This window comes from Giraffa tippelskirchi, chromosome 8 (assembly GCF_054371585.1).
Source record: "Giraffa tippelskirchi isolate mGirTip1 chromosome 8, T2T-mGirTip1v1.2.pri, whole genome shotgun sequence".
Classification (NCBI taxonomy): Eukaryota; Metazoa; Chordata; class Mammalia; order Artiodactyla; family Giraffidae; genus Giraffa; species Giraffa tippelskirchi.
In genome coordinates, this window is record NC_137282.1 from 144,215,827 (window position 1) to 144,242,941 (window position 27,115).

The window sequence follows — 27,115 nt, forward strand, 5'->3', positions numbered from 1 at the left end:
ACGAAGTGCACAGGGGATAATTCTAACCCAGAACATAGCACTACTTTTCTTTGCTTCAATAGTGAATCACTGTGGAATCTTTTTGGTGCTGTTCCTTCATACTAGAGAGAACAAAGCATGCTAGGAAAATAAAAGACACTTGCCCCTGATTCACTATTACTAGCTAATCTCCCCACAATGCATATATGCCAAAAAACCAACAGCTTAAAAAGCACAGTGTGAGGCAGGTCTGCTGTCAGAGAAAGGGCTAAGCTAAGGAGGGGCAGGATGGCGACAGAAAATGGAAGAGGGGCAAACAGATCAAGAGCAATGGGAAATCTGAGAGCAAACGTCAGACTAGACTCTGTGATTGCTCCTTATCATCCTCCTGAGGTGGAAAAGCTTTAGGGTTAAGCCTGGCAAGAAGGTAGAAGAATGTTTTCAAACATATTATAGCTCACTACACACACCACACTGATCCCGTTGCTCTGTATCTCTCCTAAAGACAGAACCAGACAAAGTGGGCTTAAGTTGCCATGAAGATGATGATATCAAGGTCTTTTCTACTTCTTCATCAACATATCTAAAATTTAACAATCTGACACTAAGAATCACAGCTGAGCATTAAGAGACTAGCAAAACTAAAGTACTCGGTAGTTTTCACTTTAAATCTAGTGTTCCATGACTGGTGGGAATGAAATACCATATACACACAAATAACAATCACTGTAAATCATATTGTTACATTAAAAAAAAAAGGTTTCAATGGTACTCAACTTCTTTTCAAGTCTGAACTTCCTGGTTTGAATTTAAACACCCCATAAAGTGGCCCCAACTGACCTTCCACCCCACCCCCCCTTTCCCCTAAATAAACCCTACCCTCCAGCCATGCGGGCTGACTTATTATCCCTTTGAAAATACCAGCAGGAGGGGAGGGAAGGCAGGTAGCCTGGGGAATTGATCTTCCGTTCATTTGGTCTCTGGTACCCTGGAGAAATGTGCTTGGCTTATGACTAGTAGGCACAGAGGTCCTTGGTCAGAGTCTCCAGAATATTTGGGAGGGCCTACGAGGGTATAAAAAGCCCTTGCGAATGACAGGGAGTGAATCTTGAAGGAGGCCACTGAAGAAAACGTTACCATGCGGAAAAAGACAAAGTTATGGAAAGTTACCAAGTAAATATTTAAATTTGAGGTGTGGAATTAGAAATGTGGAGTAGAGACATATAGTAGAGAATCTTGGTCAGAAGATCAGGTGACAACGCTGCCTCTGAGTTTTGGTTTTCCTATTAAGGGTGTTGAAAAGATCTTAGATTTCTAACATTTTACACTTTCAGGTGTTTTTAAAAGCTTGCTTAGGTACAGGGTTAGACAAAAACAAAACTTGAGAACACAGATAAACAAGCTTTCACTTAGAAGGCCACGCACCTGTCAGTGGGCTGTTCCCAATGTCTTTACTAATTTCACCCTCTGGCACTCACCACTCACTTCTTGGGAGGTCTCTTGGGGGGACTCTGGAGGCTCACACTTCAGGGTGGTTACCCCCAACAGGAGCCGGGGGCTCTGACGTTCCGAAGAGGGTCCTTGATATTCTGTCACCAGGAGGTGCAGGTCCTGTCCTAGAGTGTAGACAGAAGCCTGGGGACAAAAGATTCACTTTGGAAAGGCGTCCTGGTGGGAACTGGACTGAACAGCAGTTAGAGACATTCCCCAAGGGAACACCAGACAAGCTTCATTTAATCCTTAAGTAGTGAGTAAGACAAAGTAGCAAGACACAGACATGCACTCATTTGGCAAATCTGGACTGAATGCGTACTAAAGCCAGACTCTGTTCTATATGCTGGGCAAAGAAGAGACAATACAGGCAAAGAACCCCTGCCTAGAAAACAAAACAAAACCCCAGATGGATGCTTAAACTCATGTGTGGAAGTTTAATGAGAAATAGGATATGTACACCATCTCCAAATGTCACCCACAGATTACTTACTAATTACAAAGGGGAAAATGGTAACTTGATAGTGGAGAAATCTGACATATACCACCTTAACCTCATCAGTAACAGGACGATGCACCACCATATGCCTCCTGAAGTGATGCACGGTGGAGACCACAATGTCACATCTGTGGTATTCCAGCCAAAATGTACTACCTGGGTGTTACCATGAGGAAACACAAGACAAACCCAAATTGAGGGGCATTCCAAAAAGTAACTGATCTGTACTCTTCAAAAATGTCATTGTCATGACAAAGACTGAACAACTGTTCCAGATCTAAGAAGACTGAAGAGACAGCAACTAAAAAATGTGTGATGATGGAATCAGGGCAAAACTGTCATAAGGAACACTATTGGGCTATCATGGATACATCTGAACAAGGACTACTACTGAGGTGATAGTATCATAAAAATTTTAATTTCCCAAAACATGATCATCTATATTCCAGTTATACAAAAGAATGTCTTCTTCAGAAACACACACTGAAGTGTTTAGAGATAAAAGGTCATGGTATCGCCAACTAATTCCATTCTCAAATGGTTCAAGGAAAAAAACTGCATAAGCTGTATGTGGGTGTGTGCGTGCACACATAATATGTATGCATACAGAGAGAGCACTTGCTCACACAAGAAGGGCGGCACATTCCTGTAACAAATGTTAACAACTGGTGAATCGTACACACAGTTCTCTGCACTACTCTCCCAATACAAGTTATAAATTATTTCAGAGTTAAAAATTAACAGACAAATGTTCGCCATTACATCTCCCACACCACCACACACATTCTCTTCCCACCTGTTCTCCTGAGCCTCTTGTGTCTCTCTCGAGACTCTCCAGCGCTGACACTGCGTCCTCCCCACTCTCCAAAGAACACGCCTGCACCCTGGCTTGGAGCTCCTCAGGCAGGATGGTCAGGAACTGCTCCAACACCAGCAGGTCCAGGATCTGCTCCTTGCTGTGGGTCTCTGGGCTCAACCACTGATGGCAAAGTTCCCGGAGTTGGGCCAGAGCCTCCCGGGGCCCAGGTACCTCCTGATAGCAGAACTGCCGGAAGCGCAGGCGGCAAAGCTCCCGAGTGTGGGAGCCGCTCTCCTGTGAGCTGCATGTCTGTTCCCATGTGGGATCTTCCTCCTTCACTTTCACAAAGCTGTCTCCATTTTCAGGAGCGGGGTCCTGCAAAACTTCATCCATGTTGACCTTAAAGGCTTAGAAAACAGTTCACTTAGCTTTTCCAAATGTACAGCTGAGGCGTAAGTATTGATCAGTAACGTGAAGATAACAAGAGCTTCAAAAATCTATGTAACACATTTATCTTCTTGTCCCCACTCTAAGTGATGCTCAAAAACTAAGCCTGCTTGCCTGTATTATCAATGAAGTATACCTTGACTCCTAAGGGAGTAGAGCCCAAAGGGAGGGGATATAAGAGAAGAAGGGTTAATAAGAATGCCTGAGCAGCTTATACTTTAGATGGAGGGAAGGTCATCTATCTCTGTGTCTTTCTCACAGAATACTTTACCTTAGGTGAAGTAGACTTTCAAAAGTCTCCAAGTCTCCATCGCCTAAGATCTGTTGTGATGAGATTTTGTTACTTTTCCCATTATGGGGTGGAGTCTTTTTCCTTCCCTTGAATCTTTGCTGGTCTGTGATTTGCTCTGACCAATAGAACATGGCAGATATGACACTGTAAGAGGAAGTGCTCTTGTAGTGCCTGGCACACAGCCATGAGACTGCCATGCTGTGAGAAGGCCCAAGCTAGCCATGCAGAGGTCACATGGATGAGAACCACAGAGCCCCAGCTGAAGCGGAGCTGAGCCTAGTCCCCAGCCACATGAGTAAGTCCGGTAATCCTGCCCAGTCAACCTACAGAATCATAAGAAATAATAAGCTGAAGTTGTCTTACGCCACTAAGTTTGGGGCTTTATATTTTTATGTAGCAATAGATAAACAGTAGAAATATTTCAACTTCTGTTTCTCCCTCTTCTCATTTTTCCTTTTGTTATCTCCATCAAAATTCAATATATGTCTGTTCTAAGAACACTCTCATCTGTCTGGTTCTGACTTGCCTTTCACATTCCAGACTCACATCTTGAAATGCCACAGGATGCCTCCAGCCTTGGACCTTCCTGCCCTGTCATTTCAACACACCCCCAACTGAAATCAGCCTCCTCAAAGCTGCACTCACTCTGTATTTTTCTATTTCTATTGGCATCACCACCATCTTCCATGTATTCAGGCTCAAAGCCAGCCTACGTATAGTGTACATAATCACTCTGGGTCCAGTCAGTTCTTCCTCCAAAATGCCTCTTGCACCCACTCCTTCATCTTCCTTTTTACGCCCTTATTACGATTGCCAGTCACTATTATCACAATATTTTCTGTGTGGTACTCCTGCCCCACCACTTCATCATCACTGGATCGGTACTTCTTAAAGCACAATTAGGACCGTATCTGACAACACCCCCCTCCCCAAATGCTAATTTCAACTGCTCCTGGTTGAACTAAATTCAAACTCCCCAGGATTCGATCTTAGAACTGAGTTTCACTTACATGTTTGCCACTCGATAAACATTTATTGAGCACATCATTATTTTCCAGGAGCTATCCCCGGAATAAAAGACACAGATCCTACTTGCAAGAAAGCCATCGTCTTCTCAAACGCCTCGTGTCACTGCCAGCTGATACTCAAATTTGTTCCACGCAACCTTGTACTTTATGGCCACGACCAGTCTTCGAACCGTAGATCCCCAAGGCCCAGCGCAAATGCCACCCCCAAACCTCACGTACAATCTTGCCCTCTGAGCCACTCAGGTGGAGGGCGTTCCTGTGGAAAACTGAGCCCAAACCTGCATTTCCAACTCGCTTCACTCTCCAACTCACAGGTCACAGCCCCCATCACGACCACCACCCCTTGCCCCTTGAGGACAGGGTCTTATCTTTGCCGGCGTACCTGGTATTCAACAAATACTGGCGGATGTCTTGCTGAATGCAAGGAGATGAACTGGGATGCCAGGACGTCCCGTGGGCCCAGAACGTATCTTACTGCGATCGCACCCCAGCACTTGGAATATGGGGGGCACTCGGTGAATGATGGTCTTAACTGCTGGCTAACAGACCAAAAGTTCAAGGAACAAGCACGACAAAGACGTAGCTGACCCAGGGAAAAATCCCACCGGAGAGCAGAGGCCCAGCTCTCCAGTCGGGAGAAGCCAGCTGCCTCGCCTGGTGGGCGTGCCCCACTTCCGCCGTCGGGACTCCGGGGGCCAAAGATTTCACCTCCCGCCGCTTTGGCTGCCGAGCCGATTCTGTCCCTCTCTAGGAATGCGGCCGCACGCCTCTCTGGTGCGCCTGGAGGACTCCAGCTGCCACAGCCCAACCCGCTCAGCAGCATAGTCTCCGACAGACCATCTGGGTATCCGCCAACTACCCCTCATTTTTGCAATTATTTCAATTAAAAACCAAACAGATGATGAAGACAAAACTGAGTTTCTGTCTTTAGAGTCCTCACAGGCTGCTGTGGAGACAGATGAATAAACATTGCAATACATCAAGCAGCACATATTTAAAAAATTTAAATATACAGATTCAAATACAACTAAAACTCAAGTTGCATATAACTGCATATATAACTTAGTTAAGCCTGCTAATAATGTATCAATATATCAAAATATATTTAAAAAGTCCTATAGTAAAAAAAACAAAAACACACCCTTGAGTTGCACGGAGACTGAAATGAAAAGCATATCCCAACTCCCCAGTTAACCACTGTTAGTATTTTGTGTATACCCTCCCAGGACACCACCAGCCACACAACAGCACTCAACAAACATTTGTTTAGTAAGTATGTATTTTAAACCACCTCTGTGGCATCACAATATTATTTTACATCTTATCTTTTTCAGTTAAGAAAACTTGGTGATCTTCCCATATCACTTTTTCGTTCAAGAGCTAATTAATATACCACTGTATGGGCTAATTTACTTAACTATCCCCACTATATTTTGTCTTTATAAGTAGAGAACACCACTGAATATCTTTATATGCTTTTATGAATATATTTCTAGGGTAAACACATACTGGAATATATTTGTCAAAGGGCATGTGCATTTAAATTTAAATCCCCTGTTTAATTTTTAAGGGCACTGCTGTTTAAGAGTAAAATGAGAACCTAATAGAATAATTCATCCCAGGTGAACACGGTGGTTCAAAATCAGAATATTAATTAACAACCAATTAACATATGAAAAGATGGTCAGTTTTGACAGTAAAACTGTTTAAAAACTCTAAAAAGTAAACTCAAACAGAAATGGCCAATCAGGAGAAGATATTGCTGCAATGCAGTACAGTCTTCCTGACTTTCTGCTCTGAGTAGATTTTTAACTGCCTTTTAGGGTGTCTAGGATGTTTATGTTGTAAGCAAAACCCCAATCGAATCTGTTACAACATTTGCCCTTTGTTCAACGTTCCTATAATTTCCAGGAATAAGGAAAACATTACTTAAATATATCTCTATCCATCATTTGTGCCTAGGTAGTTATTTATGGGTCTACCCCCAGGGTACAGATGAGCACACCACTTCCTTTGGAATTGTACGGAAGAATTAGGTTAAAGTGTCAATGAACTTAGGATGCTTGTAATACCTATACTATAGAATCATCATGAAAAGAAAAAGCCAAGATTAATTTACCAGAGAGTTAAGGGTATGTACTATTCATGGGGTCCTCAAGGCAAGAATACTGCAGTGATTTGCCATTCCCTTTTCCAGTGGATCACGTTTTGTCAGAACTCTCCACCATGACCCGTCTGGCTTGGGTGGTCCTAACATGGTATGGCTCATAGTTTCATTGAGTTAGACAAGGCTGTGATCTAAGTGATCAGTTTGGTTAGTTTCTCTAATTGTGGTTTTCATTCTCTCTGCCCCCTGAGGGATAAGGATAAGAGGCTTGTGGAAGCTTCAGTCAATCCTAAAGGAAATCAGTACTGAATATTCACTGGAAGGACTGATTCTGAAGTTGAAGCTCCAATATTGTGGCCACCTGATGCAAAGAACTGACTTATTGGGAAAAAAAACCCCTGATGCTGGGAAAGACTGAAGGCAGGAGAAGGGGGCGACAGAGGATGATATGACTGGATGGCATCACCGACTTGATGGACATGAATTTGAGCAACTCTGGGAGTTGGTGATGGACAGGGAAGCCTGGCGTGCTGTAGCCTATGGGGTCACAGAGTTGGACATGACTGAGCGACTAAACTGAAGGGTATATAATTCTTCATACTTTGAATCTTTTCATTATCATCGCTCTTTAATGAGAATAAAGATATTTCAGGTTACTTCCTTAACTGAGCAGAATCAAATAGATCTAAACTATGATACAGAGCTAAATATTTAGGCACTAACCTCAGCACATCCCTCAAAACTCTTGGAAAAATCCCTGGTATCAACTTAAGTTTACTAATAAAAGCAGAATAAAAGATACATACCTTATGGCTTCTTAAGCAATGGAATATGACTGACTTTCCATAAAATTCAATTTCTTGAAAAATTACAGCTGCTTCTCCTGCAGATTTGGTCCTCCTCCAGAAAATGGCATTAACTGTTGCTTCTGGTCAGCTTTCACCAAGTCAGATCACAGTGGGAAGTGGATCAAAAACTCCTAAGCGCCTATTTCAACCTTCATTCTCCCCTTTACTCTTGGTGACAGAAGTCTGATTTTCAGCTGGACACTCTGAAACCCAGAATAAGATACACTTTCCAGTTTCCCTTTCTTTAGTTTTGGCCTATGATATACATGCTGAAGTGATTTATGGGACAGCTGCTTAAAAGGAGCTGACTGACAGGGAGGCATCTCTGTCCTTCTGCCTTCTGTCCGCATTTTGTATGCGATAGCTGGAGTTTCAGCAGCCATCAAGGATCATATGATGACTTTAAGGAACGATGGCATGAAAGGCAAAGGCTGGGGCCCCTAGTGATGTCAGAGAACCACCTTCCAGGCCTGGACTGCTGTCTCTGGCCTTTTCTATTTAAACAAAAACAAACTTTTATTATGTTATTCCCACTTTTTGTGTTTAAATTATATGCAGCTGAACAAAACCTTAGCAAAATCTGGGGGCTCACCAGTCTTCCCACTCACATGACAGACTAAGAAGTCTTTTCCAGACAGCGGTATCCCAAGCAGCTGCTACCAATCAGCAAGTGATGTTTATCATCCTGGGGACATATTCAGAAGTCAGACTCCCCTAAGCTTACTAGTCTTAACCATTACCATGACATTTTGGCATTCACAATGTGACGATCATGATCTCTTCCAAACTGATTTTATTACTTGACTTTCAAAATTCCAGAACAAACAGCATTTTAAAATTACATCATCAGTATTAAAGGAAAAAAATCCAATTTCTTTCCCCAGACATTTATCAAAGTTGCTATGCAGCAGCCACTATACTAACACTGAAGTTATCAAGTAAGATAGTTGCTACTTGGATTAACTCAGCCTGGTTCATTCAAATAACTTACCAAATCTCTTCCATAGTCTAAATAAAACTTTAGTTTCTAATTTGAATCAATGAGGTATATACGGCAGGGATGGGGCTGGGAAATGGTAAAATTAGATCATCATTGCTTTCCAAAATGCTTCTGCTGATTGGGGTGGGGATGGGGTAGTAAAATCAGTGGGGAAAAATGTTCACCATTAATAACCTGCACTTTAAGATACCTTTGAGGGACTTCCCTGGCAGTCTGGTGGAAGTCCGTGCTCCCAATGCAGGGGGCATGGGTTTGATCCCTGGTGGGACAACTAAGATCCCATGTGCTGTGCAATGCAGCAAAAAAAAAAAAAAAAAAATTAAAAGATACCTTTCAGTGTGGTATTCCAAAGTCTTTTTTTTTTTTTGTATAGGAGACTGCTGCTGCAGCATGTGCAAAAATATCAACCCTCTTTTCTTCTGCTTAAACCTATAAATCTATACACACTTGACTCATTGATGACTTCAAGCCCTTGATCATGAGGCTCTCTACTACTTGGAGACACATAACTTACACATTTACCATGTTAAAGGCTCTGAGAAGTCCTGCAGTGAAGAATGCTATTTACTTTTGATACCATAGTACCATCTAGGGTCAAAATATTGTGGCCCAAAGCTAACTACAAGGAAAATAAGAGTGCAGGCAGAAAGCCTTCAACTTGGCCCCCAAGTTCTCTGCCAGAATTGGCTAGAGTGACTTTTCCTGAAGTGCTGCTTATTAACGTACTGTCCCTGATGGTACATAAGGAGAGGACACTTCATCAAGCCAGTCTGTCTTTGTGGTGATATCTCTGATGTTGAAAAAGACCGGACCTCTGCCTGAAGGCTTCTCCACATTCATGACACTTGTAGGGTTTTTCCTCATTGTGGATTCTCACATGCTGAGCAAGATGTGAGTTTAATCGGAAGGCTTTCTGGCAAATAGTACACTTGAAAGGTTTTTCTCCAGTGTGAATCCTGTGGTGTCGAATAAGGTCTGAGGTCAAACTGAAGGCTTTCCCACACTCGTTACACTGGTGGCTTTTGGAGTGGCTGTGGATTCTCTGATGGTGGGTGAGGAGAAGGGCCTGACTAAAGGTTTTCCCACACTCTTTGCACTGACAGGGCTCCTCCTGACTGTGAATTCTCTGGTGTCGATTAAGGTGGGAGCTGCGCCGAAAGTTCTTTCCACAGTGGATACATAGATAAGGTTTCTCCCCAGTATGGATTCTGAGATGTTCCAAAAGGCCTGCATTCTGGCTAAAGACTTTTCCACACTCTTTGCACTGATAAGGCTTCTCACCAAGATGGATTTTCTGATGTCTGACAAGGTGAGAACTTCTCTGAAAGGTTTTCCCACAATCATGACACTGATGAGCTTTTTCTCTAGAACAGATTTTCTGATGTCCAGGAAGACTAGAACTCTGACACACTTCAGCTTCATAGAGCTTTTCTTTCGTGTGTGAACTTTCATGCTTAATCAGGTCTGAGTGCTGGACGAACCCCTGCCCACATTCTGAGCATTTAAAGTCAGTCTTCTCCTTGGGCTCAGCCTGCTGCCTATCCAAGTTAGAATCCTTGTAATGAACCTCCATGGGTTCAGATGGTTTCCCAGATGATTCCACTCCTCCACAGGAGTCAGTCTCTACAACCAGCTTCCCATTCTCAATCCTTTTCTCCTCACCTGAAACATTAAGTATGTAACACCAATTACTATAACACCAATTTTTTGGTGCTCAGGAAAAGGAATCTGCAATTAGGAGGATAAAACTGAATCAAGCCACGTGTGCAAAATGGAAATGTGGATGTTTGTGTTGGCATACAACATACATGGAATGATACATAAGAAAATGTTTCCCAGTGGCTGCTTTGGGAGGATTATGGTGAGAGACGACTTATTTTAAATGGTTTGAAGCTAATCCTGTGATACATATACATATATACATACAGAGAGAAGTTAGCAAGCAAGTAAACAGTCATAAAGGGAAGGGCTCTATGTTCTTTCTTTTTTTTTTAATCTGCTTATGGCTTCAGTGAAGAAAATATTGAACATTTTCCTGCCTTCACTCCTTCCTTCCTAAACCCATCCTAAATGCCAATCATTACTGTAGGCACTGAGGTTATCAAGTAGGATAAAAAACTTTTTATTTTTTATGAACTCTTTTTTTTAAAGGAGAGACAGAATTATAACCAAGTAGTGGGAAAATAATGTAAAGTTTGTGCCAGGCATAGCAGCAACACAGAAGGAAAAAATGATTGTTACAATTTTATCTTCGAGAGCTTTTTGCTAGTTTTCTATAAATTACCATAAAACATCAACCACCAGGCAAAATCAGGAAATAAGAACATATTATACAACTTAAGTATCTGAATAATTTATAATGGCTATATTACTTTAAAAACTTCAGTTCATTTAGGCAAAATGATGAGATCACTGGTCTCAGAATTGAAGAAAAAGCATATAGAATTGCAGGGTCTGAAAAGAACATACAACTGGAAGTATTTAAAAGTGAGATTAAACAAATAAGGACCTACTGTATAGCACAGGGAACTCTACTCTGTAATGGCCTGTGTGGGAAAAGAATCCAAAAAAGAATAGACATATGAATATGCATTAACTGATTCACAAAACTGTATACCTGAGACTAACATGACACTGTAAATCAACTAGACACCAATAAAAAATTTTTAAGTGTGGATATATATAACTGATTCACTTTGCTGTACAGCTGATGGCTGTATGTTCTTGATAATGGTCTGCCATGTGGAAATTAGAAAACTAGGTCAATTAAATACCCAGGGCAAATAAGAGAAAGGGATAGCACCAGAAATGAAGAAATGAACTGGAAATGAAGACATGCAGACATGGTGCCAATTTTATCACTAATTAGCTGTGTTTCTTAGGGGAATTTAAATCCTCTGGGCTCAGTGTCCTCACCAATAAATCAAAAAAACATTGGGCCACAAGACCTTTGTAACATGAAGTCCACAAGGATGTCTTAGCCTTTCCTGATCTCCTTGGACAGCAGTAACTGCTTTCCTGTGTGGTTCACTAGATCCATTATAGTTCACTGCTTTAATAATTTGCTTATAGATGTGGCACAAGAGATAATAAACAGTGGTGAATAAAAACTTGGCTCAGACACCAGGGAGAGGGTGAGAGGGAATAGCAGATAGGAGCATGAAGTCCAGGAGCATGAATGGGATGGAAAGCAGAATGAGAGTAAAAGGAGAAGTGGATGGAGAAAATAGAAGAGGGTGAGAGAGAGTCTAAGCAGCACTAATGACAAACAAATGAAGCTTACTCTGTGTGAGCAAGATAAAGAGAGCAAGCAGACCATTTCAAAAGTGAGAGTCGATGAGAAAGTGAAAACGAAGGGTAGGGGGAGGAGGTGTCAGAGAAAGTAAAAGCACATGTTGGGGAGGCGGAGTAGAAACATTAGAAACCTGACTGGGTGTAAAGGCCTTTGGCAAGAGGATGAATAGCCCCCATGTGGAGGGAGGGAGAGAGGAGTCTTTTCAGAGAGGACAGAATGACACACACAACTGAAAGGGAATGCAGGGGCCTGCCAAACTGAAAAACAACCTGAACTTTGAGTGTAAAATAACATTTTTCAACAGATCTAGAGGGTAAGGAACAATTTCAAGAATCTACTGTTGCTAAGTCTACTTTTTGTATTTAAAATATATACCCATCATTGATCATTAAATTCATTTCTGCAAGGCTGTTTAGAAAAAGTAGGCTTCTCTCTTTTGGCTACTCAGAAAGCTTCCAGAAAAAGAGGAATTTTGAAGCAGACTCAAACTGTGCAGGGGAACCAGGTAGTAAGTAAAAGAAGGCTTTATAATTGAAATCAGCCATTCATCAAATAGATATATACTGAAGGTCTACTCTAGGCAAGGGATGGCAGCAGACTCAGGAGACAAAACAAAGCCCTGTCCTTTGGGTCTGACAGGAGGAAAAGAGAAGTAAATCAGGAATTCTAATATAATATGATCAGTTCTATGGTAGCTTTAGCAGCAGAGGTAGGGAAACTGATTTAGACTTGGGGGAATTTAGGAAGGACAGAGAAAGTGATTATCTAAGCTAGCTGTGAAGGAGGAGTAGGAATTAGTCAGGGAAGGTGAGGAAAAAGTATTCCTGGCAGACAAGAAGCAAATGGGAAATGGACTCCGCATGAGGAAAAACACACGAGAGCCGATGGAACCAAGGATGACTAACTGTCCCAGCGTGTCTGGGAACGAGCGGTTTCCCAGCACAGGGAACAGTCGGAATGAAAAGTCTCCAGCAAACTGGGGCAAGCTGCTTACGTCAGGCAACATGAGGCTGCAAGGTCCGCAAGTGCCAGAACATGCCAGGTGAGGCTTCTGTTAAGAGCCACTGGGAGTGACTGAAGGTAGTAGGTTGTTCTTAGTTCATTGAAGGTCTTCAAGGAGGGAAGCAACAATAATGAATTTGTGTTTAAACGGTGGAGAACAAACAAGAAGTAATTTAACTTTAGCGGAAGCACCAAGACGACAGATGGTAAAACAAAAAAGAGAAACAGGGCTTGTATCAGACTGGAAAGAGGAGAAGAATGAAACGGATAGAAATTAGAGAGAGATTTCAGAGTTTAGAGCAAAAAAAAAAAAAAAGAAAATCCAGACAACATTTAGAAATAAAAGACAGTAGTCATTTACAATAACCGGAAGATGGTAAGAAAAAATAAGTGATGAATCATGTGGCTGGAATTCTTTCCCTTGGGAGAGAAACAAGCACTCCTTTTTAATTCACACCCCTGTCCCCCAGTAGAAGGCAATGACAACCCACTCCAGTCCTCTTGCCTGGAAAATCCCATGGATGGAGGAGCCTGGTAGGCTGCAGTCCATGGGGTCGCCAGGAGTCAGACACGACTGAGCGACTTCACTTTCACTTTTCACTTTCATGCCTTGGAGAAGGAAATGGCAACCCACTCCAGTACTCTTGCCTGGAGAATCCCAGGGACGGGGGAGCCTGGTGGGCGGCCGTCTCTGGGGTTGCACAGACTTGGACATGACTGAAGCGACTTAGCAGCAGCAGTCTGTCCCCCAGTAATGGGGAGAAGAGGAAGGTAAAGGTTCACACAGGAGAAGGATTCAGTTTTAATTAAACAGAAAAAACCCAAACTAGAAACACTCAAAAACAGAAACAAGTGTTAGGGAAAAAGGAAATGTCTGGGATGGCAGAAACTTTTCTGTCTTGATTGTGGTGATGATTAGACAACTGTAATTATTTCATGTTTGTGAAAACTCATTGGCCTGTACACTTAAAAAGAATGAATTTTATTGCATGTAAACTAACCTCAATAAACCTGACTCAAAACAAAAACAAAAAAGCAAAATGCCAAGAGTGCTGAGCAAGGCCTCCGGGCAGAACCACAAAGCCCACCACATCTCACACGTGAAGATGCAGTCTTCTTACCCTTCTCTCTCTCGGGCTGTGGAACGTCACCTTCAGGTTGGACCCGCCGCTCCGGCACGGCTTTTCCAGGGGCTGTCTCCTCCATGAGCACCTTTTGTTTCTTTGCCTGGTTTGGGTCCTAGGGATGATTAGGTACACATGGGTTTAGGAGGAAACTGCTGTTCAGAAAAACACTTCAATGTTTAGAAAAGGAAGCGAAGAAAAACCACAGAAGGGCAAAGAAAAGAGGCTAGAGAACCTGGAGCACATTCAGTTTCCTCCCAGCAGAGGCAGGGTGGCTGAGGTAAGAGCTTCAGCAAGAAACAACCAGACTGCAAAGAAACAGAACCCGAGCTGAGCAGTTCTCCCACTGCTGAAGTCATGGCCACGGCTCTGGCCCAACGCGTCAACTCCCTCTTTCTTGCAAAGGGGCACACCTGACCCTTACCTCCTGTTGTCCTGTTCCTCCCAGCTCCAGCTGCAAATCCTCCAGGAAAACCACCACGTCTTCCCCGCTCTCCGGGTGATGCTCCCGCAACCGGGCCTGGAGCTCCTCGGGCAGGATGGTCAGGAACTGCTCCAGCACCAACAGCTCCAGGATCTGCTCCTTGGTGTGGGTCTCAGGCTGTAGCCATTGTCGGCAGAGCTCCCGGAGCCGGCTCAGCGCCTCTCGAGGTCCTGTGGTCTCTTCATAGCGCAACTGCCTGAACTGCTTGCACAAGGGCTCCTGCCCGAAGCCTGTGCTGTTTCCCTGCAGCTTGACTCCCTGTTCCCGAGCAGAGAGGTGATCCTCCTTCACCACCCAAAGTCCCTCCTTCTTCAGGTTCACAGGAGCCAGGGAAGGAACGGTTCCCCATGCTGTCGCCATCCCCACATTCAGACTGCTCTATTTTGGGCAACTTTCTTTTGACTGCCTCTTCAGGGATATCCCTGAAAACGTAATAACGAGAATCACAAAAACAGTAATAGTAGTAGTAATGATAATAACTGCAATAGCAATACCCCTTTGTTGGATTTATACATTTTCAATAATTACTATCCATTTCTTCTCTCTCTCTGAAACAACCACACAAAATGAGAAGACTGTTTTACAGAAGATCGCCAGCTAACAGCATAAATAACAGATTTGAAAAATCACCATTCTGTAGGCCTTGATGAAGTAACTGATTCAATCAAGGACCACAAATGGGTGAAATCACTGGGTAAAAAGGAGTAAGGGGAAAGGATAATCTCAGCCTCAAAGAATCACCACACTGATTGCTTATGAATTACAAAGGGAAGAATGGCGCTATCCGGCAGTCAAATGAAACCTAGCAACACCAACAGTAAGATAGTTGACCTTGTGCCTTAATCACTTATGCAGCATTTTTACTAGACGTGTTTAACACAAATCTAATAGTGAGGAAACTTTCAGATAAATCCAGAATGCAGCTTATCTACAAGAGGTATGCACTTTTCAAAACATCAATTTCATGAAAATAAAGAGTGAGTGTGGGAAAGGTATTTCTCTAGATTAAAGAGATATAGCAAAACGTAACAAGTGAAATTTGCTCTTGAGTAAAAAAAACAAAAACAAAAACAAATGTTTTGAAGAATTCAGAAATCTGAATAATATATAGGCAAACCAAATAGAGCCCAAAGGCTGTATTTGTACCTAAAGTTTTACTGGAATACTGCTGCTGCTGCTTAGGTGCACAGTCATGTCTGACTCAGCAGATTGAACCCAAGTCTCCCACACTGAAGACAGACTCTTTACCCACTGAGCCAACAGGGAAGATTGATTTTTTTCCTCACTGGAATACAGCCAAACCCATCTGGTAGATAGTGTTTACATCTGCTTTCAGAAATACACTAGCAGGACTGAGGACTTGAACAATGGGGCACTGATCCCTGCTCAGTCAAAAATCCAAAAATCTGTGTGCTGCTTACCATCTCTGCTGCAAAAACAAAGGAACTGATAGATGAGCAAAGGTAGGAAGCTAAAACAGCTTCAACAGTATCAGGACTCAAACTCTAGTTCTTTTGATGCCACATGATTCCTAACCAAACATAAACTTTCCCCCACTTAAAGATCTGTAAAATGAAAATACATGTACTGAAAAAACCCACATATAAATGGACCCATGTAGTTCAAACCCTTTTGTTCAAGGGTCAACTGGAGTTACCACAGAGACTGTGCCACCTGCAAAGCTCAGCTATTCTGGCCCTTCACAGAAGTGTGTAGATCTGAGAGTCTCCTCGGGTGGGATACAGTTTTGTGGTCATGTAAGAGAATAGCCTTATTCTCAGGAGATGGTACTAAAACTAATTTTCAAATGTTGCAAGGAGAGGGGAGTCTGTGGAGAGGTATGCAGAGAGAGAAAAAACACAAACGAAGCAGGAAGTTGACAAGAGCTGCTATATGAGGGGTATATAGTATTGACCATACTGTTCTTACAACTTTTCAGTAAATTTGAAAATTCTCCAAATGTTGAGAGGGAGAAAAAAGACACAAAATGAATAAAACTGTTTGTATGTCCATTCATTAAAGCCAATATCAGAATTAACTAAAAGAGCATAAGGATATTCACAACTTACCTCATTTATTGTCTAGGTGCCACACTCTTTTAGTTGCTAGAGATCAGAGATGAAAGAACCTCTGCCTCTATGACTCTCTGCCCCACAAGAAATTAAGTAAATAAGCAATTACAGTCGAATGTATTCAGTGCCACGGTGAAGGCAGACACAGGATGCTAGCAGAACTCAGTGGTAAGACACTTAATCCCTACTAGCAGGTCAGAAAGGCCTCCTGAAGGTGAGCCCTTCTGACTCTTAAAAGACATGTGAAAGTCAGACAAGAAAATACGAAAAGAGTTTTCCAGACAGAGAAAACTCTGAGCACAGAGCTGTTGGAAAACTTCACATGTTCAGGGTAGTTGTTAGTTATGGCTGGGAAAAGGCTAAGTGGGGCTGGAACCTGGGAAACACCTACGTGTAAGGAAGAGAAGAAAGAACAACCAGAAAGGTAGAAAAACAAAGACAGTAGAATCCAGGAGACAAGGGGATCTGTTTCTATAGGTGTGGAGTGGTGGAAAGAGCCTGAGCCTCAGACTGGCCTGGGTTCCAATCCAACTCTGTCACTACACTGTTTACTCATTTGTAAAATGAAGATAATACCTAATTCAGAGACATGTTTTGAGGTAAATGAGATAATATGTAATTATAAAGAATAATAACTAAATACAGCTCTTTTAGAATTTGTTTAGCAAGTTTTCTGGTCAGCACTGGAACCACCCCACCTCTCCCCAAAAAGAATACTAACTGATTTCTAACTGGAATTTAAAGAGGCAGTCGCAAGAGTAAAACGTTTCAGTAAGATGAGTTCACCTACAACTTGCACTTATTTATAAAGGGGCTTCCCTGGTGGTCCAGTGATTAAGAATCGGCCTGCTCTGGGAAGATCCCACATGTCATGGGGCAACTAAGCCCATGCTCCATAACAACAGAGCCCTCACCCGAGAGACCGTGCTCCACAACCAGAAGCCACCGCAATGAGAAGCCAGGGCATCTCAACTAGACAGTAGTCCTCGCTCACTGCCACTAGAGAAAGCCTTGCACACAGCAATAAAGACCCATCCACAGCCAAAACTTAAAACCAAAACAAACAGAAAACCCCAAAACTTTTCATGTCTCCTTGTCCATAACTATATCGTGCTCAGTAGCATCTGACTCTTTGCAGCCCTATGGACTGTAGCCCGCCAGGCTTCTCTGTCCATAGGATTTTCCAGGCAAGAATACTGGAGCGGGCTGCCATGTCCTCCCGCCAGAGGATCTTTCTGACCCAGGAATCCAACCCGTGTCTCTTGCATCTCCTGTACTGTGGGTGAATTCTTTACTGCTGAATCATCTGGGAACTCCATAACTATATTAGTATTTCTAAAAAACATCCAAACAAAAACAAAAAAAAGTCAGTGATTTCCCTGACAGTCCAGCAGCCAAGACTCTTTGCAACAAATGCAGGGATCCTGAGTTCAATCCTTGGTCAGAGAACTAGATCCCACATGCCACATCTAGAAGATCCAGCATGTCACAACTAAGACCCAGCACAGCCAAATAAATTTTATTTAAATAATATTATTTTAAAAAAACAAACAGAGGTCACTGCAACTTCTGTAAAGGCAATTCTGGTCATTGGATAGGGAGAACAGTCACCCAGCCACTGGAAAATGAGAAAAATGGCACAAGTAAGCAAAAATTACTCTTTCAAAAAGCAGGACATTGAAAGGAAAAAGAGAAATAGGACCCAAGCTAGGAGAGGTTAACAGAGAGGACAGGTATGTTTGTAAGTTCAATTACCATCTGTATGCCAATGATTTCCTCATTTTTCTGCCCAGACCTCACAAGAGTAACAGATTTTTCTTCTGGCTATCCGGTTCCTGGACACCTTACAAAAGCCTATCAAATGTGACATGTCAAAATGAACTCAGAGAGGCTTCCCTGGTGGCTCAGTGGCTAAGAATCCCCCTGCCAATGCAGGAGACAAGGGTTCAATCCCTGGTCTGGGAAGATCCCACATACCTTGGAGTAACTAAGCCTGTGTCCCACAACTGTTGAGCCTGTGCTCTGGGGCCCAGGAACTGCAACTATTGAGCCCAAAAGCTGCAGTACTGAACCCCATGTGTCCTTGAGCCTGTGCTCCATAACAAGAGAAACCACCTCAATGAGAAGCCCATGCACTGCAACGAAGAGTACCCCCCACGCCCAGCAACGAAGACCAAGCACAACCTTAAAAAAAAAACAAACAACAAAACTCAGAGAATTATACCATCAATCTTTGAATAAGCTCTTGGTGTGTGGGGACTCTTGATTTGATGACTCTTGAGTGACTCTAGAGATAAGTGAAATAGTATCTGCCAATTGTTGGCACACACTTCTGAATCAGTATGAATAAGGCTCACTCACTTAGTGGCTGTGCCCAGTTAGGTTCCAAATTCAGTTTGCTGTTATATAGTATCATTCCCAGCTGATACTTATTTGTCAAAACAGGATTTACAATCTAAAACACCAATCCTGCTGCAGCTGACCCTTAAACAACAGGAGAGTGAACTACATGGGCCCACTTATACATGGATTTTTTTTTAATATGTCAAATCTGCAATGTGGCCCTGTAAGTAGAGAGAGCTGACTGTAAAGTTATACTTGGATTTCCGACTTCACTATGGGCCGCTAACCCGTGTTGTTCAAGGGTCAACTGTATTCTTAAAAGAAGTGAAAAAATGTCCATGAAAATAATGGTTATTAGCCAGAAAATAGTTTGGTTCTTATGATGGTGAATTTTATTTGACAACTTGACTGCACCACCGGGTACCCAGATATTTGGCCAAACATTACAGTGTGTAATGTTTCTGTGAGGTTGTTTTCGGATGAGATTAACATTTAAATGAGTCAACTGAGTAAAGCAGATGGCTTTCATTAATGTAAGTGGACTTCATCCAATCGGGTGAAAGCCAGAATAGAACAAAAAGGCTGACTTTCCCCCAGTAAGAGAATTCACCTGCCTGACAGCCTTCAAGCTAAGAAATCAGCTTTTCCTGCCTTCGAGTCACCTGATTCCAATCTTGTCCTCCTCCAGTCTGTTCTCATCTTGAGTTCCCAGCTGTAGATGCTTAAAAACCTGTCAGGTATTTTTCCTTTGCTCAAAATCTTCCAAATACTCTTTCCACATCAAGAAATGAACAAATTCCTTACACAATACCCACTTTTTCTACAGGCCTCCTCCCACCCCCATCTCTCTGACAGCATTTTCTACACACTTTCCCCTTGTTCACTATGCTCCAACCACTCTGGGCTCCCAGCTACTCCTCGGGTATGATAAGCAAGCTCCTGCTTTAGCGCCTTTGCATTTGCTGTTGCCCCTTACTAGAAAATTCGTGTCCGCAAAGGCCACGTAAGTTTTTTTAAACCTCCCTCAGGCTTTTGCTCAAAAGTCACCTTCTAAGGCTTAACTTTATCCATATTTAAAATTGAGCTCAATGGATAAAAAAATATATACACATGCAGAAGATTGTGCCTGTATAACAATAACCACAGCATCATTCCTCTCCTAGGCCCAAAGACTGACATCTCCTGTCCTCGCCAGCCCCAAGTCCACACGTCTCCTCCATTGGGTACGGCTTCTCCGCACCCCCAAGGAATCAGCTGCTCCCCAGCCCACGGGCCGCAGTTACTCCCCAAACTGGCGCACAATCACCACTCACCTCTCCAAGTACCCACGGGAAAAGCCAAAAGCTTTCAAGCAGCTTGTTAGCTCTTTACTGAGCGGCCGCTCTCGCTCCGCGGCGCACTTGACCGTCGCTCTAGGAATGCTGGAGGACTGCGGCTCGATGGCCTCCTGCTCCCGCCTCTGAGGAGGAGGCCAAATTCAGGCTAGCTGGTTGAGCGGTCTCGGAGTCCCGAGGCTGGGAGGGGCGCCCCGAGGCTGGGAGGGGCGTCCAGGTGTGTTTTTAGGTTTCTTAAAATTTTAACCCGAAATTTATTTCATTCATGAAGATGACACGCAAATTCGTGAAACCTTGCGTGTTTGGGGGCTTTCCAGGTTGCCCTCAGTTCAGTTTAGTCGCTTAGTCATGTCCAACTCTTTGCGACCCCATGGACTGCCGCACCCAGGCTTCCCTGTCCATCACCAACCTTAGCGGTAATCCCCCGGCTAATGCAGGAGACTTTAGAGACACAAGTTTGATCCTTAGGTTGGGAAAATTCTCTGGAGTAGGAAATGGCAACCCACTCCAGTATTCTTGCCTGGGAAATCCCATGGACCATCAGAACCTGGTGGGCCTTAGTCAACCGGGTTGCAAAGAGTTGGACATGACTGAGCGAACATACACACCCACGGCAACAGGCCAGTTCACGATAGTGTTATCACAGCCAGTATTCCACTTTGCTCACTCATGTAATTAAGACACGGACACATTTTACCATTCTCCCCAATTTAAAAAGTTATCAAATACAGTGGCAAAAATAAATGTGAAAGTGTTTTTAAGTTGAACATGTATGTATGTACATATGCAAATATACAACGAATCTATATTTGCAACATTTAAGGTAACAAAAAAATTAAGGAATGTTACCAAACACAAGGTTGTGTGCCAGACACAGTAGGCCAAACAAACCAAAATGTGGGCGTTTTGGAGCAGAGAGGTTTATTGCAGGACCAAGCAAGGAAACTCTTGGTGTGTGCTCAAAAATACCCTCAACTCCTCAAAGGGTTTCACCAAAGCATTTTTTAAAAGTCAGGTGAGGGAGGCGGGGTTGTCAGGAACCTGATCAGCTCTTGCACAGTTCTCTGATTGGTTGGTGTTGAGGTAACAGAGCAGTTAACGTTATTACTACTTAGTTAAGTATTAGTTGTTCAGTTGTGTCTGAGTCTTTGCAACCCTATGGACTGTAGCCTGCCAGGCTCCTCTGTCCATGAAATTCTCCAGGCAAGAATAACTGGAGTGGGTAGCCATACCCTTCTCCAGGGAATCTGCCCAACCCAGGGATCCAAACCCAGTCTCCCGCGTTGCAGGCAGATTCTTTACCCAGGCAAATAAGGCAGTCTGAGTCACCTTATCGGTACTTAGGGCCTGTAGGTCTAGAGGCATGATCATCAAGTATTTCATTTCTTCCATTTGGTGGTTATGTTAGCATCTGTAAAACAACCCAGGATAGTGCATCAGATACTATTATCTATGTACATCAGAGAGGAGCTACAGCAGAGGATAGGAGGAAGGTGTCTGTACCAGGAAGATCCCATAGGGTCTCCCTCAATTACAGTCTATTACTATGGGAGAGAATAATCAACCATTATTCTCTGCAAAGTATGTGAGGGGTAGGGGTGGGGGGTAGGGTGGTGTCACTACCAAAATAAATTCTGCCAAAGAAAACAGAAGTATTCCCTCTCTTGCCCACATCATCACAAACTGTATTTTTATTATCTGTGAACAAAATAAACCCTTTAAAAAATCTGAACTGGTTTAATCAGTTGGTAATTTTGAAACAAATATCTTACTTACCATTGTTTTATCACACAGTTCATATTGTTTCAAGCCTGAAATGATCATAACAGAAAAAAAAATTCCATTATCAAGAGAGTTCTTTTTCCCCTTGTCTGTCAAAAACTTAAAAATATCTTTTAAAAGTTTAAGTTAAAAAAAAGTTAAAATGTATATACTTAAAAACTTTTCCTTAGGCTAACAAATCCAATCAATGCAAATATTTTACTAATTAAAAGTTAATAATTCTGTCCTGAAGGGAAAATATGTCTCATTTTTTTCAAGAGCTTTCCCTCAAAAAAATTATACAAGAGGTAAACATAAATTTCAATTTTAAAAGGAAGCAAATTCATTTATTTATTCATTTCCCTAATTCATTTATTCCCACTTTCAAACTCCCTACCATGGTTGGCTTAAATGTCACTCATATTATCAAGGCTGAGATTATTATCATTGCATTGGATATCCCATGAAAATAAAAATACAATGAAGCTAGACGAAGAGCTTTTTAACAAGAATTCAAGGTGTGCATTTTTAAGTAGGCTGTATTTTTTGGAAGTGGTACAGGTAGATAAAGTGAGAATAAATCAAAATACCATTTTTACCAAGACAGAGCTACATTTCACTAATAATACAAATCAATTTTTGAACTTGAGATTTTCATTTTCTAAGATTATCCTCATTTCTGTAAACAAAATGGTCATCTATATGTTTCCATCAGGTCCAGGTCCATGTTATTTAAAATAAAAGCTTCCTTTTCTATATGATCAGTAGAGGCACTACTGCATTTATAGCCATGAGATACAAGTATCTTTTTGTAATGATTCTTTCCACTATTCTGCTTCCACCCATACTCATTGATTACTTTGAATTATGACATAGAAAAATTTGTAGTCAATCATTCTTCTAAACAATCAAAAACTTCCAAATGAATCGAATAAACTTAACTCATAGTTTAATTCTAGGAAACCCATAACTTTAAAACCAGCATATTAATAGACTAATAACTACAAATGCTAAAGTCATTTAATAAAATTCAACAAACATTTCTGAATAAATGGGGAAACTCCTAATAAAATAGGAATAGATGGATACTTCCTTTATATGGAAAAACACACACATACACATATCTCAAACCAAAAAACCTCCATCATGCTTGATAGTGAAACTTCATAAGCATCTTCATAAAAATGCAGCTGAATTTATTAGGTTAAGAACAAAGAAACGAGGAATTCCCAAGGGATCCAGGGGTCAGGACACCAGGCTTCCAGTGCAGAGGGAAATAAGATCCTGCATGCAGCTTGGTGCAGCCAAAAGAGAGAGAGACAGAAGTCCACCAATCTTACCTTGGTTTACTTAGCAGCCACAGTTTCTGAGCTTCATCTTTTCCTCACGTGAGAAAGACAATTCACTGAATGGCTACTAGAGTTTTTAGGGCTTAAAAGGCAACATGATCACATGTTTCCCAGAAAAGCAATTCAAAAGTCAAGTAAGGGGAAAGTATCTTCAAGTTCTGTAATAAAGAACTGATTTATTTATTATTTGAAGAGTTCTTATGATCAATAAGAAAAAGATCAGAAACTCAGTAAGAAAATACACAAATATATAATGTGGCTAATTCACACACACAAAAGAATTACAATTATTATACATACTCAAACATACTCTTACGTAAAAATGAAATGCCATTTTCACCTATCAGATTGGCAAAGATTCAGATTCAAAAGGTTTAGAAATACAATATTGGCAGGTGAGTGTGTAAACCAGTGCATCCTCTTTGGAAAGCAATGTTACAATGGCTATTAAAAGCACTTTGAGGTTAAATGTAATATTCTTAGGCTTTGACCACTCTATCAAAAACGTCCACCATTTCTGGCTCTAGCCCCTTCTTTTCTTCATAGCATACTACAATTTATAATTATTTGTCTGTTAACTATTTAAAGTCTGTCTCCCCCAGTTAGCATGTAAAATTCTATGATGGCAGGTACCAAGCCTAATTTGCTCTTTGGTTTATCCCTAATATCTGCTATGTTGCCTAGTATGTGGAAAGCACTCATGTTAGTAAATACCTTCTCTTTGATCCAATAATTCCACTTCTAGGTGGCCATTTTTAGATGACACAAGGCATTCTTTTTCACCCAATAATTAATTCTATTTTTAGATGAGCATGCTACAGATGATAACACTCATACATCCAAAGATTTTCACTACAAGTATTGTATAATAGCAAAATACAAAAAAATCTTAAACATCAGATATAATATGGTTCATCCATACATTATAATACTGTAAAGTCATGAAAAAGATATATTTATATGCATTGATATAAAACATCTCCAAGCTATGTATAGATTCTTCTGTATAGTGTGGTATAAATGGAAATATGCATACCTAACAAAAGGCCTTTCACCCAATTCTGTTTGGGAAAATCTCAAGCTAGTGTGACCCAGTGTGTGTCAAGTTAAAAAGTAACTTTCTACAGGTAAAAAGGGTAAAAGTGCCTTTCTACATCAACTCTGCCCTGCCAGATTCTAGAGCCACATCCTTTCACTTTCAGCTCTGTGGGCTTTCCAGGGTCTTGAGGCTTGAAAAGGGGCTTATCCAAATTAGATCGTTTTGATTTGTAGTGAAGTCTGAGTTTGGTCAGGTATCACTAGATGACAATAAAAGTCTTATCATAGACCACAAGTGGAGCTCACTGTAAATGTCTTTTCCAGCACTGGTCCTAGCCAGTCTCTCAACGTTAACTCTCTTCTCCATGTGGTCCTTCCTGATCTTTTCATGAGCTCTACCAACCGTCTCTTTATACCTCCTCCTTTTGCTCTTTCTCCTCATCTAGCTGGCACCTAATCTACTTGTTGGAATACCCAAGCACTCTGGATCATTATCTTTTTAATGTTTATTTTTATGGATAAACCCTAGGACTCTTTCAATCAGGTCCTTGGCTTCTGATAGTCAGAGCCAAGTTTTTCAAGAAAATGTTGGCTTTCAGCATATGTACTATATTTTTTAAAAAAGTCATTCAGAACTGTAGTGGGCACCCGTTGGTTGCCTACCCCTGCTTTCCTAACATTAGTCTAATATGGATACTCAGGTATCCATTCCTTGCCCACATAGCCCATAACATGATCAACTCGCAGATCAGGAGTAAGTCATTCTATTTCCTGGGCAATGATATATCCGGAAGCGGGGGTGGGGGGGAGGGCGGTCTGGGGGAAGCATGTGACCTAAGCTAATCTAATTCGGCTGAGTCTCAGTAGTCTTATTTGGAACGCCAAGACAAAAATTCTCCTTCTCTCTTCATAGGCGGACCAGGAAATACATAACCAAACTCGGGAGCTTTGGTAGCCTATTATTTAAGGGAAACAAGCTAGAAGAGGAAAATGAGCCAATAAAACTCTAACTTTTAACTCTGTTAAATGCAAACCATAAGTATACACTCAATTGAATCTGTTGTTCTTTCTGGGGTTCTCCTGGTTTTCCCTTGGTAAATGAATGGCTCCATAAGGAAATGAAGCCCTGGAAGAGAGAAAATCAGAGCAACAGGGAAAACAACCATCCTTTAGGTTAATAGCTCCAACTTTTATCCTGCAATACACATGCTTGTATAAACAGGACTCATGGATAGATAAAGAAAATGCCAAAAAGAGATTTCTTAGGAGGGAAGGATTAGGGATGGGGGTAGAAGACTCACATTTTACTGACTCTCCTCCTGTAGTGTTTGAATATTTTTAAAAACAAGTACACATATTACTTTTAAAGTTAAAATTTACACAATAAATTGTTGAAGAAATCTCAAAAAGCAGCTTTTTCTCAAGGAACTTACAGTTGGTACAGTAGCACCATAAAGCCTTTTAATTTTGGTCATATAAAATTGTTGAAAGTCCTGCTATGGAACAAAAGTCCTTATTTATCATCTTTCCCTTTTGTCTTTCGGTACACCATCTCTCGGAAACTAGCTAGAATCTTATTCTCTCTCTTCCGTCTCTCTTCTTGGTTAAAGGATGCAAGGGCTCTCTTCTCATCAGCACTATAGATCTGATTCTCTTTACGCAGGCGCACAGCTTCCATTCTGCGATGCCTGCTACCACTCATAACATAACCTGAGCATTCAAAAGAAGCAATCTCTTCACTTGTCAACCCAATTTCACCTCTTCGTGGGATACGCTTTCCGGCTTTTACATACTCAGCCATAGCTGCACCTTCACCTGGAAGCAGAGCATGGCCATAGTTCAAAGGTTTCTCATCTTGAGAGGTGTGTATAATAGGTGCCTCTGGACCTATTAGATCCATATTATCTGCAATCTTTGACTGCTCAATCCAGATGTCTTTTGGCAACTCCCCTTCTGAATCCTGATAGCTTGAGTCACTGGATTCTTTCTTAGTCTTCTTAGTCTTCTTTCTCTTGGGCTTTTTAGCTCTGCGTTTCTTTTTCTTCTTGACTTTTTTTGCTCTCTTTTTATCATCATCAGAGCTAGAATTAGTGTCAGAGTCCGAATCACTGTCACTATTATCAGAATATGTCCTATGTTTTCTTTTGGACTTTTTCTTTCTTTTCTTCTTATTTTTTGAACGACTGGCCTTTTCCCTTTTTTCTTCGGAGCTGGAATCTGAACTGCTGCTCTTCTTGGTTTTTACCTCTTCATCCTCAGCCGGGGTGTGTTCATCAGAATCTGGCTCAGGAAACTTTGGAGACAGCCCCCATACCTCAGGAGCTCCCAACTCCCCAATCCTTTCTCTCTCTTTCAGCCGCCTCTGGCGAGAGCTCTGCTCCTTCTCTTTCTCACAGTCCTCCACCCACTGCCTGTAGCCCACACAGTGGTATTGACGGTAACGGTACCCTCCACAGGAGAAAGAAGAGGATGAGAAGTCGTAGTTGCGGAGCCCGGGGAGCCGCTCTCGAGATCCAGGGCGGCTAAAGGGGCAAGAAGCTCCGACATCCGACCCACTCCACGAAGGCCTGAGGCCTTCGCGGTCGAGGGAGTGAGTACGGCTGCCCCACGGGGAGTGTCTGGCCTGCGCGGATGGCGGGCTCTTGGACGAGCTGCGTCGCTGTCTCCCAGAGCCCGGGGTGTCCTCTGGGTAGCTGGATTGGGACACTGTCGCCATGGGCCGGTCTTTCACACTGGCGGTTACTACAGGGTTGCTGACTGGCCGGCAATTCTCGCCCACGCAGGCGTGCTAGCAACGGCCCGGCGCACGACTTCCGCTTCCGG

General features: G+C 42.2%; 4 protein-coding genes, 1 long non-coding RNA gene and 1 other non-coding gene across 13 annotated transcripts in view; 3 read left to right on the forward strand and 3 right to left on the reverse strand.

Annotated features, from left to right (window-relative positions):
- PGBD1 (piggyBac transposable element derived 1) overlaps nucleotides 1-5,191 on the reverse strand; it is a 17,736-nt gene extending 12,545 nt beyond the window's left edge. Inside the window, exons 1-3 of one of the 2 annotated variants that reach the window (XM_081523001.1) lie at nucleotides 4,918-5,191; nucleotides 2,766-3,175; nucleotides 1,458-1,614 (exon numbers count right to left, since the gene is read on the reverse strand). In XM_081523001.1, the coding sequence (XP_081379127.1) occupies nucleotides 1,458-1,614; nucleotides 2,766-3,161 (553 nt within the window). In that variant the 5' untranslated portion in view covers nucleotides 3,162-3,175; nucleotides 4,918-5,191. Of the gene's footprint in view, nucleotides 1-1,453; nucleotides 1,615-2,765; nucleotides 3,176-4,917 lie in introns of both variants that reach the window. The other variant, XM_081523002.1, reaches the window with a different exon arrangement.
- The window catches only part of ZSCAN31 (zinc finger and SCAN domain containing 31), a 39,830-nt gene extending 34,382 nt beyond the window's left edge, over nucleotides 1-5,448 (forward strand). For both annotated transcript variants that reach the window (XM_081523058.1, XM_081523057.1), the window contains one exon: nucleotides 4,566-5,448. The gene's annotated coding sequence lies outside the window, so the exon portion shown is untranslated. The remainder of the gene's footprint in view (nucleotides 1-4,565) is intronic.
- Nucleotides 3,955-27,077, reverse strand: ZSCAN26 (zinc finger and SCAN domain containing 26). Of its 6 annotated transcripts, XR_014062897.1 has the most exons (9): nucleotides 25,726-27,058; nucleotides 21,921-21,955; nucleotides 21,474-21,555; nucleotides 14,336-14,817; nucleotides 13,909-14,026; nucleotides 8,821-10,152; nucleotides 8,099-8,175; nucleotides 7,449-7,693; nucleotides 3,955-5,481 (listed from the first exon to the last, which is right to left on the reverse strand). XR_014062897.1 is itself a non-coding variant. In XM_081523026.1 (7 exons), exons 5-7 carry the CDS (start codon nucleotides 14,753-14,755, stop codon nucleotides 9,251-9,253), a joined length of 1,440 nt encoding a protein of 479 aa, XP_081379152.1. In that variant the 5' UTR covers nucleotides 14,756-14,817; nucleotides 21,474-21,555; nucleotides 21,921-21,955; nucleotides 23,246-23,425; nucleotides 25,594-27,077; the 3' UTR covers nucleotides 8,267-9,250. The 6 variants fall into 6 exon arrangements, 5 of the variants coding, with proteins under 5 accessions (XP_081379152.1, XP_081379155.1, XP_081379153.1 ...); XM_081523026.1 differs by lacking the exons at nucleotides 3,955-5,481; nucleotides 7,449-7,693; nucleotides 8,099-8,175 and adding an exon at nucleotides 23,246-23,425 and having other exon boundaries at nucleotides 8,267-10,152; nucleotides 25,594-27,077; XM_081523029.1 differs by lacking the exons at nucleotides 3,955-5,481; nucleotides 7,449-7,693; nucleotides 8,099-8,175 and adding an exon at nucleotides 23,246-23,425 and having other exon boundaries at nucleotides 8,267-10,152; nucleotides 25,726-27,029.
- On the forward strand, nucleotides 14,813-18,676 carry LOC145518522 (uncharacterized). Its single transcript, XR_014062954.1, has 2 exons — nucleotides 14,813-17,297; nucleotides 18,376-18,676. It is a non-coding gene; the product is annotated as an uncharacterized LOC145518522 (long non-coding RNA).
- On the forward strand, nucleotides 17,101-17,164 carry LOC145519304 (U7 small nuclear RNA). Its single transcript, XR_014063712.1, has one exon. It is a non-coding gene; the product is annotated as a U7 small nuclear RNA (small nuclear RNA).
- Nucleotides 23,414-27,008, reverse strand: NKAPL (NFKB activating protein like). Its single transcript, XM_081523054.1, has one exon. The coding sequence runs from the start codon at nucleotides 27,006-27,008 to the stop codon at nucleotides 25,806-25,808; it is 1,203 nt and encodes a 400-aa protein (XP_081379180.1). The 3' UTR covers nucleotides 23,414-25,805.
- Nucleotides 27,078-27,115: the final 38 nt, after the last annotated feature.